General features: G+C 37.5%; 1 protein-coding gene across 1 annotated transcript in view; it reads right to left on the reverse strand.

The window, feature by feature from the left end:
* The window catches only part of LOC137977082 (uncharacterized), a 39,417-nt gene extending 26,891 nt beyond the window's left edge, over positions 1-12,526 (reverse strand). The window contains exon 1 of the mRNA XM_068824373.1: positions 12,393-12,526. Coding sequence (XP_068680474.1) covers positions 12,393-12,513 — 121 coding nt within the window. The 5' untranslated portion in view covers positions 12,514-12,526. The remainder of the gene's footprint in view (positions 1-12,392) is intronic.
* Positions 12,527-15,103: the final 2,577 nt, after the last annotated feature.

Raw genomic sequence — 15,103 nt, forward strand, 5'->3', positions numbered from 1 at the left:
GAAGGCATTTTCAAAGCAACCGGGAAACGAGTGTCAAGGAAATCACCGACGGGAGATTTAGCAAATTCGACCAAAAGACACGACCAGTTCGAAAGCTGCGAAAGCTGTGTTCCCGACGCTCTGTTGACTTTTCCAAGGAAAACAGAAACCCGACCATTGAAGTTTCTGGCCTAGATGATAAGATAGTCTCATCAGTAAACTTCAGCTCTGATGCATCAGGACAACCGATAATGAATGTGAAAGATTGATATTTCATGAGGATGGCTTCAATTGCATTTGCAGTATACAGACACGCAGCCATCACCTTCGCTTCCTGAAAATCGCTTGATCTTTTAAAGCCTTAGGACATACAACGGAAATACAAGCCTATTTTCGGCAAATTTTTTTGGTTTTTTTCGAAGGCGATGAAGGCAGAAATTTAATTGACCCTAGCGGGTGAATTCGAATACGCAGCCAAGTATTTGCATAAGAAAGAATAACAAAATATTGTATTTGTCTCGTTCGTCAGAGTTTTCAGAGAGCGCCGTTGAATGCTAACAATTGTGGCGTGCAGGGGACATAATAGTTGTGTCAAATGCGAACGATATATCGTACCCGGTGATGCTGTATTGTAAGCGGTGTGGAGAGATGTCGTATCAGTATCACAACATTGAAGCGCTTTCGCAACGCGCGGCAGTAACTGAAAATTTATGCTTTTACCAAAACCAGTTGAAAGCATTGCAAACGGATCGTTTTGACAACTTATTAAAGTTGAACAGACACAACTTTTGCTCGAATCTGAAGGCTTGTACGTTTGGGGATACTTTAAGACACTCGGCGACAGAGTTGACCTCTTTCTTTCGTGCTCCGCGCGTGAATCAAAATGATGACGAAAGTGTTGATGTAAACTGTCAAAATTGACCAATCAGAGGGTATACCTGGAGCTGGTATACCGGAATGAAGAATTTAAAGAGATGCTTACAGGCTCTCCCGCCTCGCCTCGACCCAAGCCCCCACCCGCTTTTCACACGCAGTTCTTTTCGTTTTCTCGACTATCTGAGAGCCTGTAACAGGCTACACATCCACTGGATCAAGTTGCAGTTCTGTTTCTTGTCCAACTTTAAATTTGCTCTCTAAATACCACCGCTGAGCTTCACTAAGCCGTGTTAAGAGCGACTTTCTGTAAGTACTACGGATAGGTGTGCAAAATGCAAAAATCGAATTGACTCAAACTTTTTCACAAGAAAGCCCTCTGGAAACTATTTAAGAAAATGCAAATTCTAGTTCGTTTGGATTTATATTTTTCAAGTAAACCGATTCTGTAATTTTCACCCTTGGGAAACCCTTGAACCACTGAAAAATGGGGTTCGTATTTGCGACTCGTGCAAGGAAACTAAAACAAATATCAAAGCTTTTTCGATATTACACAATTCAATGACCCTTCCTTTACAAAGTACCGTTTTTAGAATTGGAAAAGATTCAAACCCGAATTTTTTAAAAAAATTCAAATTTACCCTCCTAAACAGCATTATCAGAAAGCTCGATTTAGGCAAATTTCTATTTATCGAAAGTAATATTTTTTTAAGAATAAAAAGTAACAACACTATCCGACGTTTCGGAGTCAGACTTGACCCCATTATCAAGGTTAAACTGTACTGGAAAAATTCGCAATTTAAATACAACGGGCGTTAGGTCAAAACAAAGACATGCATAAATGGAAATTAAACGATAGTTGACACTAAGATATTTACAATTTTTGCTAGAATACAAAAGGCGAAGGTCAAACAAAAACTTTAGCACGAATGGAATCTGACTGCTTATTTAGTGATGGTTGACGCTCACGTATCAAAAGCATCTCGTGAACGAGACAGTCAAATTTCGATTTGCATTTCTTTAGGATCGTAAAATGTGCTTTAAGTTCAGGTTTGTCCAGATCGTGTTTCGTCTTCATGTGTCGACCAACCGAAGATGATAGGGATTTGTGTTCCTCTATACGCTGATGTAAATGCCTAGTTGTATAACCAATGTAGTCCATATCGCATAGACCACATTTAAAATAATAAACAGCACATTGGTTATTTACAACATTTGGCTTGTTTTCGCGGTGTTTGAGATGACTTTCAATCTTACGATTAATAAACACAGGAACAATCTCGATGGTGTTACCAATTTTAACGCTCAGATCTTTGAGTCGTCTCCGTAGCACGTTAGCTGACTTCTGATCTTTGTACGGTAATACAATACGGACAGTTTTTCCTTGGTATTGCGCTTGTGGTGGTTTCTCGGCATCCGATTGAACATAGTCGACAAAATTCTTAACAGATCTGTTAATTAGGTCCTCTGGGTATTTAAGGCGTTTGAAGATATTTTTGAGCTTTTCGCACTCATCAGAGAATAATTGCCAACTTGAGGACAAGTTGGCAAAAAAGAACTTGTCTCTTCAACTCTCCGCTCTATCGCCCTAAACTACATCGAACGCAAAGGTCCTAAACAACCCAGAGCTATACGTACTGCCATAGCACAGTTGAAACAGCGTGATGATATCATAATAACTAAACCCGATAAGGGATCAGGGGTTGTCATTATGGATAAAGCTGAGTATATCCGGCTTCTCAACAAAGCCTCCATCGATGACAGCACGAAATTCGTCCCTATTAGCTCAGAAAGACCAAAAGCGAAGGGTCGACCGCCCAAGTATTACCATCCCCTCTTAGAAAAAGAGAAACTTGTTAACAACGCCATAAAGAGAATTCTCCCCAAGGACGTCGCTGAATCGCTACTATCACAGGGCTCGCGTTTAGCTCATCTTTACGGCCTGCCGAAGACGCACAAGAAGAACCTCTCTGTTAGACCCATACTATCTGCAACAGGAACATACAACTTCCAGCTGGCAAAATGGCTTGACGAAAAGCTAAAACCTCTCTCTCTCAATCATCATACCATCACCGACGTTTTTGAATTTGCGGAGGAAGTTACTCAACTCGATTTTAACGAGAATGATATTTTAGTATCATATGATGTAACTTCTTTGTTTACAAATGTGCCTTTGGACGAGACGATAGAGATACTTGCCACCAAGGCTTTTCGTGACAATTGGTTCAACAAAACCAACAACCTAAATATCACCAAATCAGACCTGATCGAACTGCTAGAATTAGCTACCAAACACCAGCTCTTCCAATATAATGGTGAACTGTACGAACAGAAAGATGGAGTAGGCATGGGGTCTCCCCTAGGCCCACTAATGGCCAATGCCTTCTTGTGTCATATAGAGGAACATTTAGATCTGCCTGATTACTACAGACGGTACGTAGACGATACAATTACCGTAATGTCTTGTGAATCAGCCGCTCATGTTTTCCTTGATGAATTAAACAGCATTCATCCGTCTCTACATTTCACCATGGAAATCGCGACCAATGGTAAACTACCTTTCCTTGGAATGCTTCTTGATAAGAATGGTCCTCGGATATCAACCTGTGTCTACCGAAAACCGACTGACAAAGGCTTATTACTACACTACCATAGTCACGTGGACCATCGTTACAAGACTGGCCTGCTTACGACCATGCTTAACAGGGCCTATCGGTTGTCCTCAAGTTGGCAATTATTCTCTGATGAGTGCGAAAAGCTCAAAAATATCTTCAAACGCCTTAAATACCCAGAGGACCTAATTAACAGATCTGTTAAGAATTTTGTCGACTATGTTCAATCGGATGCCGAGAAACCACCACAAGCGCAATACCAAGGAAAAACTGTCCGTATTGTATTACCGTACAAAGATCAGAAGTCAGCTAACGTGCTACGGAGACGACTCAAAGATCTGAGCGTTAAAATTGGTAACACCATCGAGATTGTTCCTGTGTTTATTAATCGTAAGATTGAAAGTCATCTCAAACACCGCGAAAACAAGCCAAATGTTGTAAATAACCAATGTGCTGTTTATTATTTTAAATGTGGTCTATGCGATATGGACTACATTGGTTATACAACTAGGCATTTACATCAGCGTATAGAGGAACACAAATCCCTATCATCTTCGGTTGGTCGACACATGAAGACGAAACACGATCTGGACAAACCTGAACTTAAAGCACATTTTACGATCCTAAAGAAATGCAAATCGAAATTTGACTGTCTCGTTCACGAGATGCTTTTGATACGTGAGCGTCAACCATCACTAAATAAGCAGTCAGATTCCATTCGTGCTAAAGTTTTTGTTTGACCTTCGCCTTTTGTATTCTAGCAAAAATTGTAAATATCTTAGTGTCAACTATCGTTTAATTTCCATTTATGCATGTCTTTGTTTTGACCTAACGCCCGTTGTATTTAAATTGCGAATTTTTCCAGTACAGTTTAACCTTGATAATGGGGTCAAGTCTGACTCCGAAACGTCGGATAGTGTTGTTACTTTTTATTCTTAATACGTTTTCTAAATCGATCCTTCTTAATATTTTTTTACGCTGAAAAGGAGTGCTAACTTGTTTGCGAGATATCTGGTGGCTCAGTTGGTTGAGCACCGGGCTGTCACGCAGGAGGTCATCTGCATATGGTTAGACTCTCTACTCTTCTCGGATAAGGACGATAAACCGTAGGTACCGTCTCACAACCCTTCAGTGTTCATAATCCTGTGGGACGTAAAAGAACCCACATACTTGTCGCAAATGGTAGGGTATGTAGTTCCCGGTGTTGTGGTCTGTCTTCTGTGCTATATCATGGTTGGGAGGGTTAAAGGGCGCACTATAATTTGGAGCCTCGCTCTGTTGTGCGACCCCCACCACAGCCTGTTTCTCTGTTGTGGTGAAAGTAAATAAATAAATAAATAAATAAATAAATAAATAAATATACAAAGTATTGTTCCTCTTCAGCATCCAGATATCTCGCAATCATGTTTTTAGTCAATTTTGGCCCATGATAAAGTTCAGTAGTTATGGTTAAATCTCCGGTACGTTTAACTTTCTTCCTGTTTCGTTGCCTTGGTTTGATTCACAAGAGATATTAATATTTCGAAAAAAAAATACCAAAGGGATTTCGAGTCGCATGTAAGCTCGACAGGGGGAGAGGGGGAAGGGGCATGTAAAAATGACCTCGACAAATCTTTGCCACGTTATCCAATTTTAACAACGATTTGAGAATAACTGTAGGTGGCCACTGTAACGAGAGTTTCAAAATTTTGTAAACCTATTTCACAAGAGTCTTTATCAAGTACAGGGTCTCAAAACATTATGATGTCAAAAGATATAATAAATATGTTTTGATGACTGTTATCGTCACGCGATCTCACCACTATCACACCCGGTGTAACGCTGATGAGTAAATGAAGCCATGCATGTGGACTGTAAAGAAACCTTCTTCTTGGCAATACCATTTTGTTTTAATGGGAACACTAGACGCCTTGCAGCAAACGAAAAAGAACTTAGATGGAATAAATTTAATATTCACAAATTTCCGCTTCAGTAAACAAATACGCACGTACAAGTTAATAGCACTCCTTTTCAGCTTAAAAAAATGTTACTTTCGACAAGATTTCCCTCAGAAGATAAAGAATAACTACAAATCATTTAAATGGGGAAAAGCGTCGCAATGAAGCTAAAATTTCAACAGTTGTTTAGGTTAGCTCTTGTATTCATGAAGACAACTGTAAGTTCAAAGGTCATAAACTTCAAGCGAGTACCGTAAATATTTTCGCTCGTCAAAATTCGCAGTTTGAGTTGCCCAAAAATTTTATTTCACAGAACGATAGTGGAAGCCTTACTCTTTCTATAGAATACCATTTTTACAGTGCAATCCATGTACCAGGTTGGGAGTTTTGCCGTTGAAATTTGCCGAAATCGAGCTTTCTGATAATGCTGTTTTGGAGGGTAAATTTGAAATTTTTTTAAAAATTCAGGTTTGAATCTTTTCCAATTCTAAAAACGCTACTTTGTAAAAGAGGGTCATTGAATTGTGTAATATCGAAATAGCTTTGATATTTGTTTTAGTTTCCTTACACGAGTCGCAAATACGAAGCACATTTTTCAGTGGTTCGAAGGCTTCTTAAGGGTGAAAATTACAAAATCGCTTTACTTGAAAAATAGAAATCCAAATGAACTAGAAGTTGCATTTTCTTAAATAGTTTCCAGAGGGCTTCCTTGTGAAAAAGTTTGAGGGAATTCGATTTCTGCATTTTGCACACCTATCCGTAGTATTTACAGGAAGTCGCTCTTAATTAGTGATAGTTTTATTAAGTGTGTAAATGAATGCTTTGACAAGGGCGAAATGTCTTGCTCACAAAAACAAGCAGTCATTACCCTTAATGAAAAGAAAGGGAAAGATCGCTCGCTACTTGAAAATTGGCGTCCAATCTCCCTTGTTAATGTGGACACAAAAATAATGACTAAAGTAATTGCCACAAGAATAAAAAATGTATTACCTGATATTATACATTGTGATCAAACGGGATATGTTAAGGATCGCTTTATAGGAGAAACCATTAGATCAATTTATGATATAATGGAATTTACTGCAGAGGAAAACATCCCAGGCCTACTGGTATTTATTGATTTTAAAAAAGCCTTTGATAGCGTTGAATGGAACTTTCTATAACGGTGCCTTGAGATATTTAACTTTGGGCCAGACTTTATTCACTGGGTGAAAACGTTTTACAAGAATATACAAAGCTGCATCATAAATAACGGTATGGCGTCAAATTTATTTTCGCTTGAACGCGGTGTTCGCCAAGGAGACCCTCTCTCTCCTTATCTTTTTATCGTAGCAGTGGAAACGCTAGCAATTGCCATTCGACAGAACCCATTTATAAAAGGAATTAGTATTGGGAAAGAAGAAACAAAACTCTTACAATACGCTACGGCTGTTCTTTCTGACACTAATTCTGCAAAAATATTGTTTGACCTACTAAACAGTTTTGAAAGCATCTCTGGTCTTAAAATTAATTATACAAAAACTGAAGGCATGTGGATTGGATCATCCAAAAACAACAAGGAAAAGCCATTTGGCATCAAATGGTCTGATGAACCTTTTAAAGCATTGGGAGTTCACTGTACTTATGATCAGCACCTGGTTAAGGAAAAAAACTTTATTGAAAGACTGGATAGCATTCAAAAACTTATAAGCATTTGGTCGTCGAGGAATTTATCTATATATGGTAATATTACAATAATCAAATCATTTCTTATTCCAAAGTTTGTTTTCATATGCTCTGTGTTACCCACACCTAAGGTAGTGGTTAAACAATTGAATCAAATGATATTCAAATTCCTATGCAAGGGCACAGATAAGGTAACTCGAGTGTCAACAATAAATGAATATTCGGAGGGTGGTCTAAAAATGATTTATCTAGCTAGAGTGCATGGTGAAGTCTTTAAGGTTAGCATGGCTAGGAAGAATTTTTAATAATAATGATGGTATATGGAAGAGATATCTGGGACACAAATTACAACCCTTCGGTGGTCTGTTCTTCATGAATTGTCATTATGATATTAAAGATTATATAATTTCTTCCCAATTTTACCATGAACTTTTGTCATGGTGGTCAGAATTCCGCGAAACGTTCGCTTCAGAAAAAGATTGGGAAAATATTATTTGGAATAACAGAGAAATACTTATAGATAAAAAACCAGTTTTTTACAAAAATTACTTTGATTGTAGAATTGTTTACACACATAACCTTCTACTGGACCTTAACAACAGACAATCTTACAGCATATTCTCAAAAACTATAAAGAAAACTAACTTTCTGCAGTGGGCCGGCCTTCGTCATTCTATACCACCCCATTTAAAAGGCACCAATAAGTCTCCGTCTATAACAGCCCTCACATTTGTGACGGAATATAACATCTTTGACGTAGTGGAAAAGAAATCAAAAGATTATTATTCACTTCTTGTCGGAAAGAAAGCGCAGCCACCATATATAGTCCATACACTGCAAAGAAATGTAATTTTTCTTCTGATCAAATAAAACACTTTTTTATTTTACCCCACCGTGTTGCCCTCGAATCATACGTCAAGGCCTTTCAATACAAAGTTCTTACCTCTATACTCTACACTAACACAAAATTGCACAAAATCGGTTTTAGACCGAATGATCTGTGCAGTTTTTGCAAGGCTCAGTCAGAAACTTTAAGCCACTTTTTTTTTATCACTGTTCACATTCCAGACATTTCTGGACTGATTTTGAGTCTTACTGGCTTTTTTTATCCAATCAACGGGTACACCTCTCTTTGGAAAATGTTTTATATGGAATAATATCGCAACAATGCCCTTCTCCTAATTTACTCAATTATTTTGTTATCGTTGGGAAATTGTTTTTGTGGGACTGCAGAAGAAGCCAAATTAATCCAGATATTACTGGGTTTAAGAACAAAATTGTTCTCAAGTGCGAAACAGAAAGGAAAATTAAAAACACGAAAGACTATTTTAAAAAGAAATGGGTGCTCATACCAACTCGATAAGCCTACTCGCCTGTTGTTCTACTGTTTGTTGTGGTTGTGTCTGTTTGTCTCTCTTTTTCTAGTTATTTATAATGTAAGGCGTTTTATCTTAACATAAAAATCTACCCTTTAATCTTTAATTTCTTAATAATTAATGTGTTGTTGTTCATTGTTGTAAAACATTGATAATTAATTTGTCTATAAAAAAAATAATAAATACTGAAAAAAATAAAATAATAAAAATAAAATAAAAAGAAATTTTGTCTACCGTCGAAGATGACTCAAATGAAAGATAAATTTGCGTGTTGTCTGCTTAGAAGTGAAAACACACCCCGTGAAATGTCCCCAAACGGTTGCGTGTACAGTAAATACAAAACAGGTCCTAAGACTGAGCCTTGAGGTACACCACAAAAAAGATCTCCACTAGTGGACTTTCCTTCCCGAACCATCACAAACTGCTTTCTATTAGTGAGGTAAGATTTAAACCAGGAAAGCGCTATGCCACCTTCTTCAATAAAGGGATCAACAGCGCTTCCTTGTGAACATCCGCGACAGTTCCTGTCTCCAACGAAAGATTGATCAGTTTAGTTGTTTGATTTAATTTCAAATTGATTCTGATTTAATTGGGGGGGGGGGGGGGGGAGGAAGGTGAGACTCCCATATTATATAGGGAGGGATACTCGTCGTCTCGCTTAGTGGTATAAATTTCCGATTTTGGTCTCACTTAGTGTGTTCTGGGCAAAACGCAATCATATATTGCCGTGAATGTCTCCTTTAGGTTTGCGCGCGAATAAACATAAAGTTGTGTCTTTATACTTGATATTTCTTCACGTAGGTGAAAGTATTAGATGATAATGTCTTTGCCATCATTAAAAGGCACTGTATTTTTTTTATACATATCTGCATTTTAATATGGTCTCTTTTAGGGGTAAAAAAACAAAAACCTGGGCCACGCCCAGATTGGTCTACTTTAGGGGTTTAATTTAAAATTTCCGACGACCATCCCTCCCTTTTTGTATGGGAGTTTCCCCCACCCCCCGGGCACCAATGGTGGATCATATTGAATCATTATGTGACAAGCTTTTCCGTATCGTATCGCATCCGATAAAGACCATAGGCTGAACAGCTTACTTCCGCCAATAGGCCAAAGTCGGAACGCTTTTATACTTGCAATGGCCCATTTGTTTTGTTTGATCACACATTATTCACTCCGTATGCGTGATCCAAGCAAAACAATATGGTCGGCGTAAACTCGCCATCATTTCTGAATCGGAAATATTGAGAATACAAGATGATGCTGTGCTACAGAGTATAAAGAGGGCCACAAAATTTGGCCTGAAAGTTTTCAAAGGTAAGAGAAGAGTTTATGCTTTTGCCAACCAATGTTCGACTTCGTTTTTCCAAATAATTATTGCTGAAAATTAAACAATCTTCACGCCAACAATTTGCTTCCCTCGGAGTTATTCTGCTTTGTAGGGCAGGTCGCCCAGCAAAACGAATTTGTTACTGAAATCGACGAATTAAAAAAATATCTTAAAAAGTTCCACATGGCTGCAAAGAAACAAGACTGGTCATTTTACAACAAACCAATGACGATCTTGTAACCCCCCCTCATTTTTCCTGATTTTGCAACTTTACTCTCTTATATCTCTGCTTTCGGACGTTGAATTTTGTCATGTTTTGCATGTTAGCTTAGATTAATTAGTTTGTCTTTCAAATTTAAACAATAATGAAGGTGAATTAAAATTAGAGACATTAAAAAAAAAACCTACTTTTCTGAAAAACTGACCTACAGATTTTGTTGAATTTTAAATATCTTAGAGATTATTTTTAACATTATCTGGTAACGCTGAAGGGAAGAATCACCGTCCCCTTTTTATAAAAAAGACCATATATCTTGATTTTAAGACTCAAAGAAATGCCTTATATCGTTGCCACGGTGAAGTTATTTTGTAGGAAAATGTGATGTGAGAAATCTATGATGGGTACTTAATACCCTCGCCAAATTTTGTCTTGATATCAGTACCGTAACTGCATCTGTAATTAAACTCCTGTACAGCTAGAAAATTCGTAGTTAAGTTAAAGATCATGTACCGCAGAAAACAAGACATAAAAATACAAAGTTACAAGCAAGACACTTAAAGTTTCAGAAACGCCAAAAACCACGAGTGAAATAAACTACTTACAAGATCTGTTCGGCAACTCCGGGTACAACAACTAACTTACAAAAGGAAATACAATACTTTCATACGAAAGACGACTGCCTAATGAAGCGAAGAAATGAACAAATTAAGGGAATTACATATCATTAGGCAACAGAACTTAAGTACATTGGATAGACGCGATAGGGACACAAATACCAACTAATTACCGCATACGGAATTTAGGCAAATTTACAAATATCTCGCGAACGCGATGAACTACACGGTACAACTGTTAAGCGACGACAAATGACAGCAAATTACATAGAGCCAAGAAATTGCAAATGTAGCAAAACTTGTTGGGAAATATTTAGTAAAATGAAAAAAAATGATTTCTCGTGTCTACAGTATCTAAGGACAGAATATGTTTATTTGTTTGACAAAAGGAGGAAGTATTGCGAGCCTCCTTAAATCGACTTTGAATGGTTTTCTTCTGCAAATGCTGTTGAGATCACTTCGTGAGTATATACTTAAACAATTATTCTTTTCAATCTCGGTGAATAGTGGCAGAATATTTACCTCGCTGCTTCGCGGCTCGGTAAATATTCTGCCACTATTCACCTCGATTTCAAAGGATAATTAATTATTACAAGTCTGTCCAATGATTTCTTGATTATTCTTCTTTCACATGACGAAATTTCGGCTTTCCTGCTATTGGTGCTTGTGTGGAATTCAAGTTTGTTAACAGGTGTGTTAATTTGTCTTTCTAGAAAGTCTCTACTTTGGCGGTTCCGTAACTTACATGTTTACTTGGCTTGCGTAAAGATAAAACACAACGAGAACACGTACGTACGCGCGTGTTGTTTTGCAGAACAGATTTACACTAACAAACTAATTTCTGGGGTTGGGAACGAATTTGGTGCAGAGTTTTAAACTTTTGTTTTATCTACTCTAGAGAAATATCAACAATTTTCGCATAGGGGTCCTTGGTCCCCGACTTATACCACTTATGACCCCAGATAACTTAAATCTCGCAAAGCAGATAAAGAAAGCCTTCGATAAATGGAAAGGGTCTTTGCTTTAACTGAATATTTTCAGAATCGTGTTTGTACATGTTTACGAACGGGTTACTTTCTTTTGTATGTCTAGAATACCTACACGGTCGTGTAATGAAATGGACTTGTGATGGGAGACGGGCAAATGAAAATAAAAGCAGATCAGTCTATACTCACAACGACATCCAATACGACTGTACCTGGGATATATCAAGGATAAAATAGAATACATAAATTTTCATATTCCTACAGAAATTATTCGCAGGTATTTTTTTGGGGCTGCTTACATGATTCGCGGACGAAGGCCTCTCGATTATGTTCACCCTTTTTCAAATTACAAGAGAAATATTTCAGTTTGGAACTTGACAATTTAATATTATTGCAAGAAACAAAAAAGCTATCTCATGGAAACTGTCAGTTCTTTACATTTTGATTCAGGTAAGATATCCAAGATTATCGTTTTTTCTCGCGGACCACGGACACCATCCTGTATTCAGCAATATTAGGATATGGCCTCAACGCACTACGTAAGCATTCAGTAGCAATCCAACACACATTTTAGCTTACGTTGGTTATGTCCAAAAAAATGACGAACCTCACTTATTGTCACCCTAGGTTAAATTACCAATAATCGGCTTATTCGCGTTTCACATATAAAATATATCCTCAGGCTTAGAGTCTATTCCAAACATCCTTTTTACGCGTCAAAAAACTTTATTAACGTTCTTAGATTTCTTCTAAAATTAAAATGTGATAACCTTCAACCACAGCTCAGTAGGAAGACTTACCGACTTGGGCCTCAAAAACACGTCCGCAAAAGTCGTCGCTCGTTCGAAATAAAGCAACTTTGATCAGAGCATTCAAGCAGAAAAGTATCAAATGAATATTAACCAATAGTGAGGCTGCCATATCAGCGACTGCCAGCCCTATATATAGCTATTCAGATATTTAAGCCCTCTGTGTCAGCATAGCTACCCGTCATTGCTAGTGTACTGACTGGCTTACCGAGTCTCGGGTGTGACCTTAAGTGGGAAAGTCTTGCGCAAGCTGTTTTATAAACAGTTCAGAGTTTTAATTAATGAAATTTAATGAAATTATCCCACTATTACGCCATTTTACCATATTTGGTCAAGAGAACGCTCAAAATATGAGATGATAATAAACTGTGCATAGTTTCCCCGTTTGAACGGTTTAGAACAGAGCAAATACGGGCGGAACGGAAGTTTTTCAACGAAAGTAATTGTTTTCAACACGATGCAAAGCCTCAGAATGATGCATGTAGTCTTTGGAGGAGGATACATGAACATTATAGTTGGATTTTGACATCTAGCGCACTTCACAATATTAAGTTATTCCACATTTTAACGCCAATTCTTAAGAAAGATTTTTTGCCGGAATATTAGTATTCTCGAACGTTTAAGAAAATAATCTCCTCTTATATTAGCGATGATCCCATCTCGTAAGAATGAATATCACCTTGATGGCTGAATAGGTTATATATAGTAGGAGATGTAACTCGTCATTCGTTTATCCAATCAAATAAAGGACATTTGGCTGGCTTTTGTGCTGCCAGGGAAAAAAATACTCCAAAGCTCGCAAAAATCCACGCATACTATATCTTAAGCCATCGAATTTTTAAAAAATTAATGAAGCAATTATTCCATTCCCACTCAGTGTTGGGTATAACCCAACAACTCACCACCCGCTCTTTGACTGTTTGCCTGTCTTATATCCAACTCGCGCTCGTGGAATAATATCCTGTTGCAAAGCAAACATTTTAAATAGTAAATATTGTCAGGCAAAGATGGCACAGCGTCAATAACGGCCTATAGTCTTCCTTTAGCTTTTATTGTGTGGTATATTGGTTCCAATAGCTCATTTTGCAATGCACTTTTAATAGCTGAGCGATGCTCGCCATTACGTCTCCTATTGTCAGATTAATGTGCAACCAGAGATCAATTAGCTACCGAAACAACGCATTCTTTTGTTGTGTTTGGCAAAATTTGACTATTAACAGAATTGTTTACAAACATCGAATATCGCTATATTTCAGTACTTTATTCTCAGCCGACTAATAAGAAAGTCTATGAAGCGATAGCATTGTACCACTGAAGCCGAAGCAATACTTAATGGATAATTATATTACCCTGTTGATTTCCCTGCTAACAAAAAGGACCGCCTCCGTTTTCCTCAAACAGTTGTTTTGTCATATTAAAGACTACAATCGTTGATTTAATGAAGACAGAGAACAATAGAATTTCATTGGTATTAGTAATTATAAACAAAGATTGCCCTATGTAACTAGTTGTTATAATATTGATCTCAATTGAATAAACAAAACAGAATGCGTATTAATAACGTTGAATTCACTATCGGTTTATCTTTAAAGCAGGCCAGAATAAAACAGGATGATATTCCTGAAACAATTAGAATAATCAGATTATCAACTTCACAGTACTATCGGACATCAAGTCAGGTGTTGCTCATGATTAATTCATTTCTATTTTGGCCAGGTGCCGTTGTTTTTACCTCGGGCAACCATGCTTTATTTTACTAAAAATGGTCTCTCAGTAAACTTTACTGTCGTCATGGACGACGAACTGGACGACCGCCGATTTCGGGCACTGGAACTCACGATTAGTAATGGTAATAGGACTGAGTGAGTCCATTCGGTCTGCAATAATTTATAATACGAGTGATAATAACAAAATCGGCAGCCGTGCAGCTGGAGTCCGATTTGGTAACTGAGGAGTAAACATGATTCCAAACTGAATTGGACGACACAAAGTCCTCTCACCAATAATCATAAAAAATACAATTTCCGAGAAAAGAAGAAGAAGAGCCCAGTTATGAAAGAAAGGGAAAATTTGCAGTAAAAGACTGACAAAGCAGGCGTAAATTGTTTAATGTCGCATACTAATCTTAAGCCATCGAATAAGACGTATTTAAAAAATTAATGAAACAATTATTCCATTCCCCACTCAGTGTTGGGTATAACCCAACAATCACCACCCGCCTCTTTGACTGTTTCCTGTCTTATATCCAACTCGCGCTCGTGGAATAATATCCTGTTGCCAAGCAAACTTTTTAAATAGTAAATATTGTCAGGCAAAGATGGCACAGCGTCAATAACTGGTCTATAGTCCTTCTTTAGTTTTTATTGTGTGGTATATTGGTTCCAATAGCTCATTTTGCAATGCACTTTCATAGCTGAGCGATACTCGCCGTTACGTTCTATTGTCAGATTAATGTGCCAACCAGAGATCAATTAGCTGCCGAAACAACGCATTCTTTTGTTGTGTTTGCAACATTTGACTATTGACAGAATTGTTTACAAACATTGAATATCGCTATATTTCAGTACTTTATTCTCAGCCGACTATAGAAAGTCTATAAAGCGATATCATTGTACCACTGAGCCGAAGCAATACAAAACAAAGATTGCCCTATGTAACTAGTTGTTATAAATTGATCGGAATTGAATAAACAAAACAGAATG

Source organism: Montipora foliosa, chromosome 1, assembly GCF_036669935.1.
Source record: "Montipora foliosa isolate CH-2021 chromosome 1, ASM3666993v2, whole genome shotgun sequence".
NCBI lineage: Eukaryota > Metazoa > Cnidaria > Anthozoa > Scleractinia > Acroporidae > Montipora > Montipora foliosa.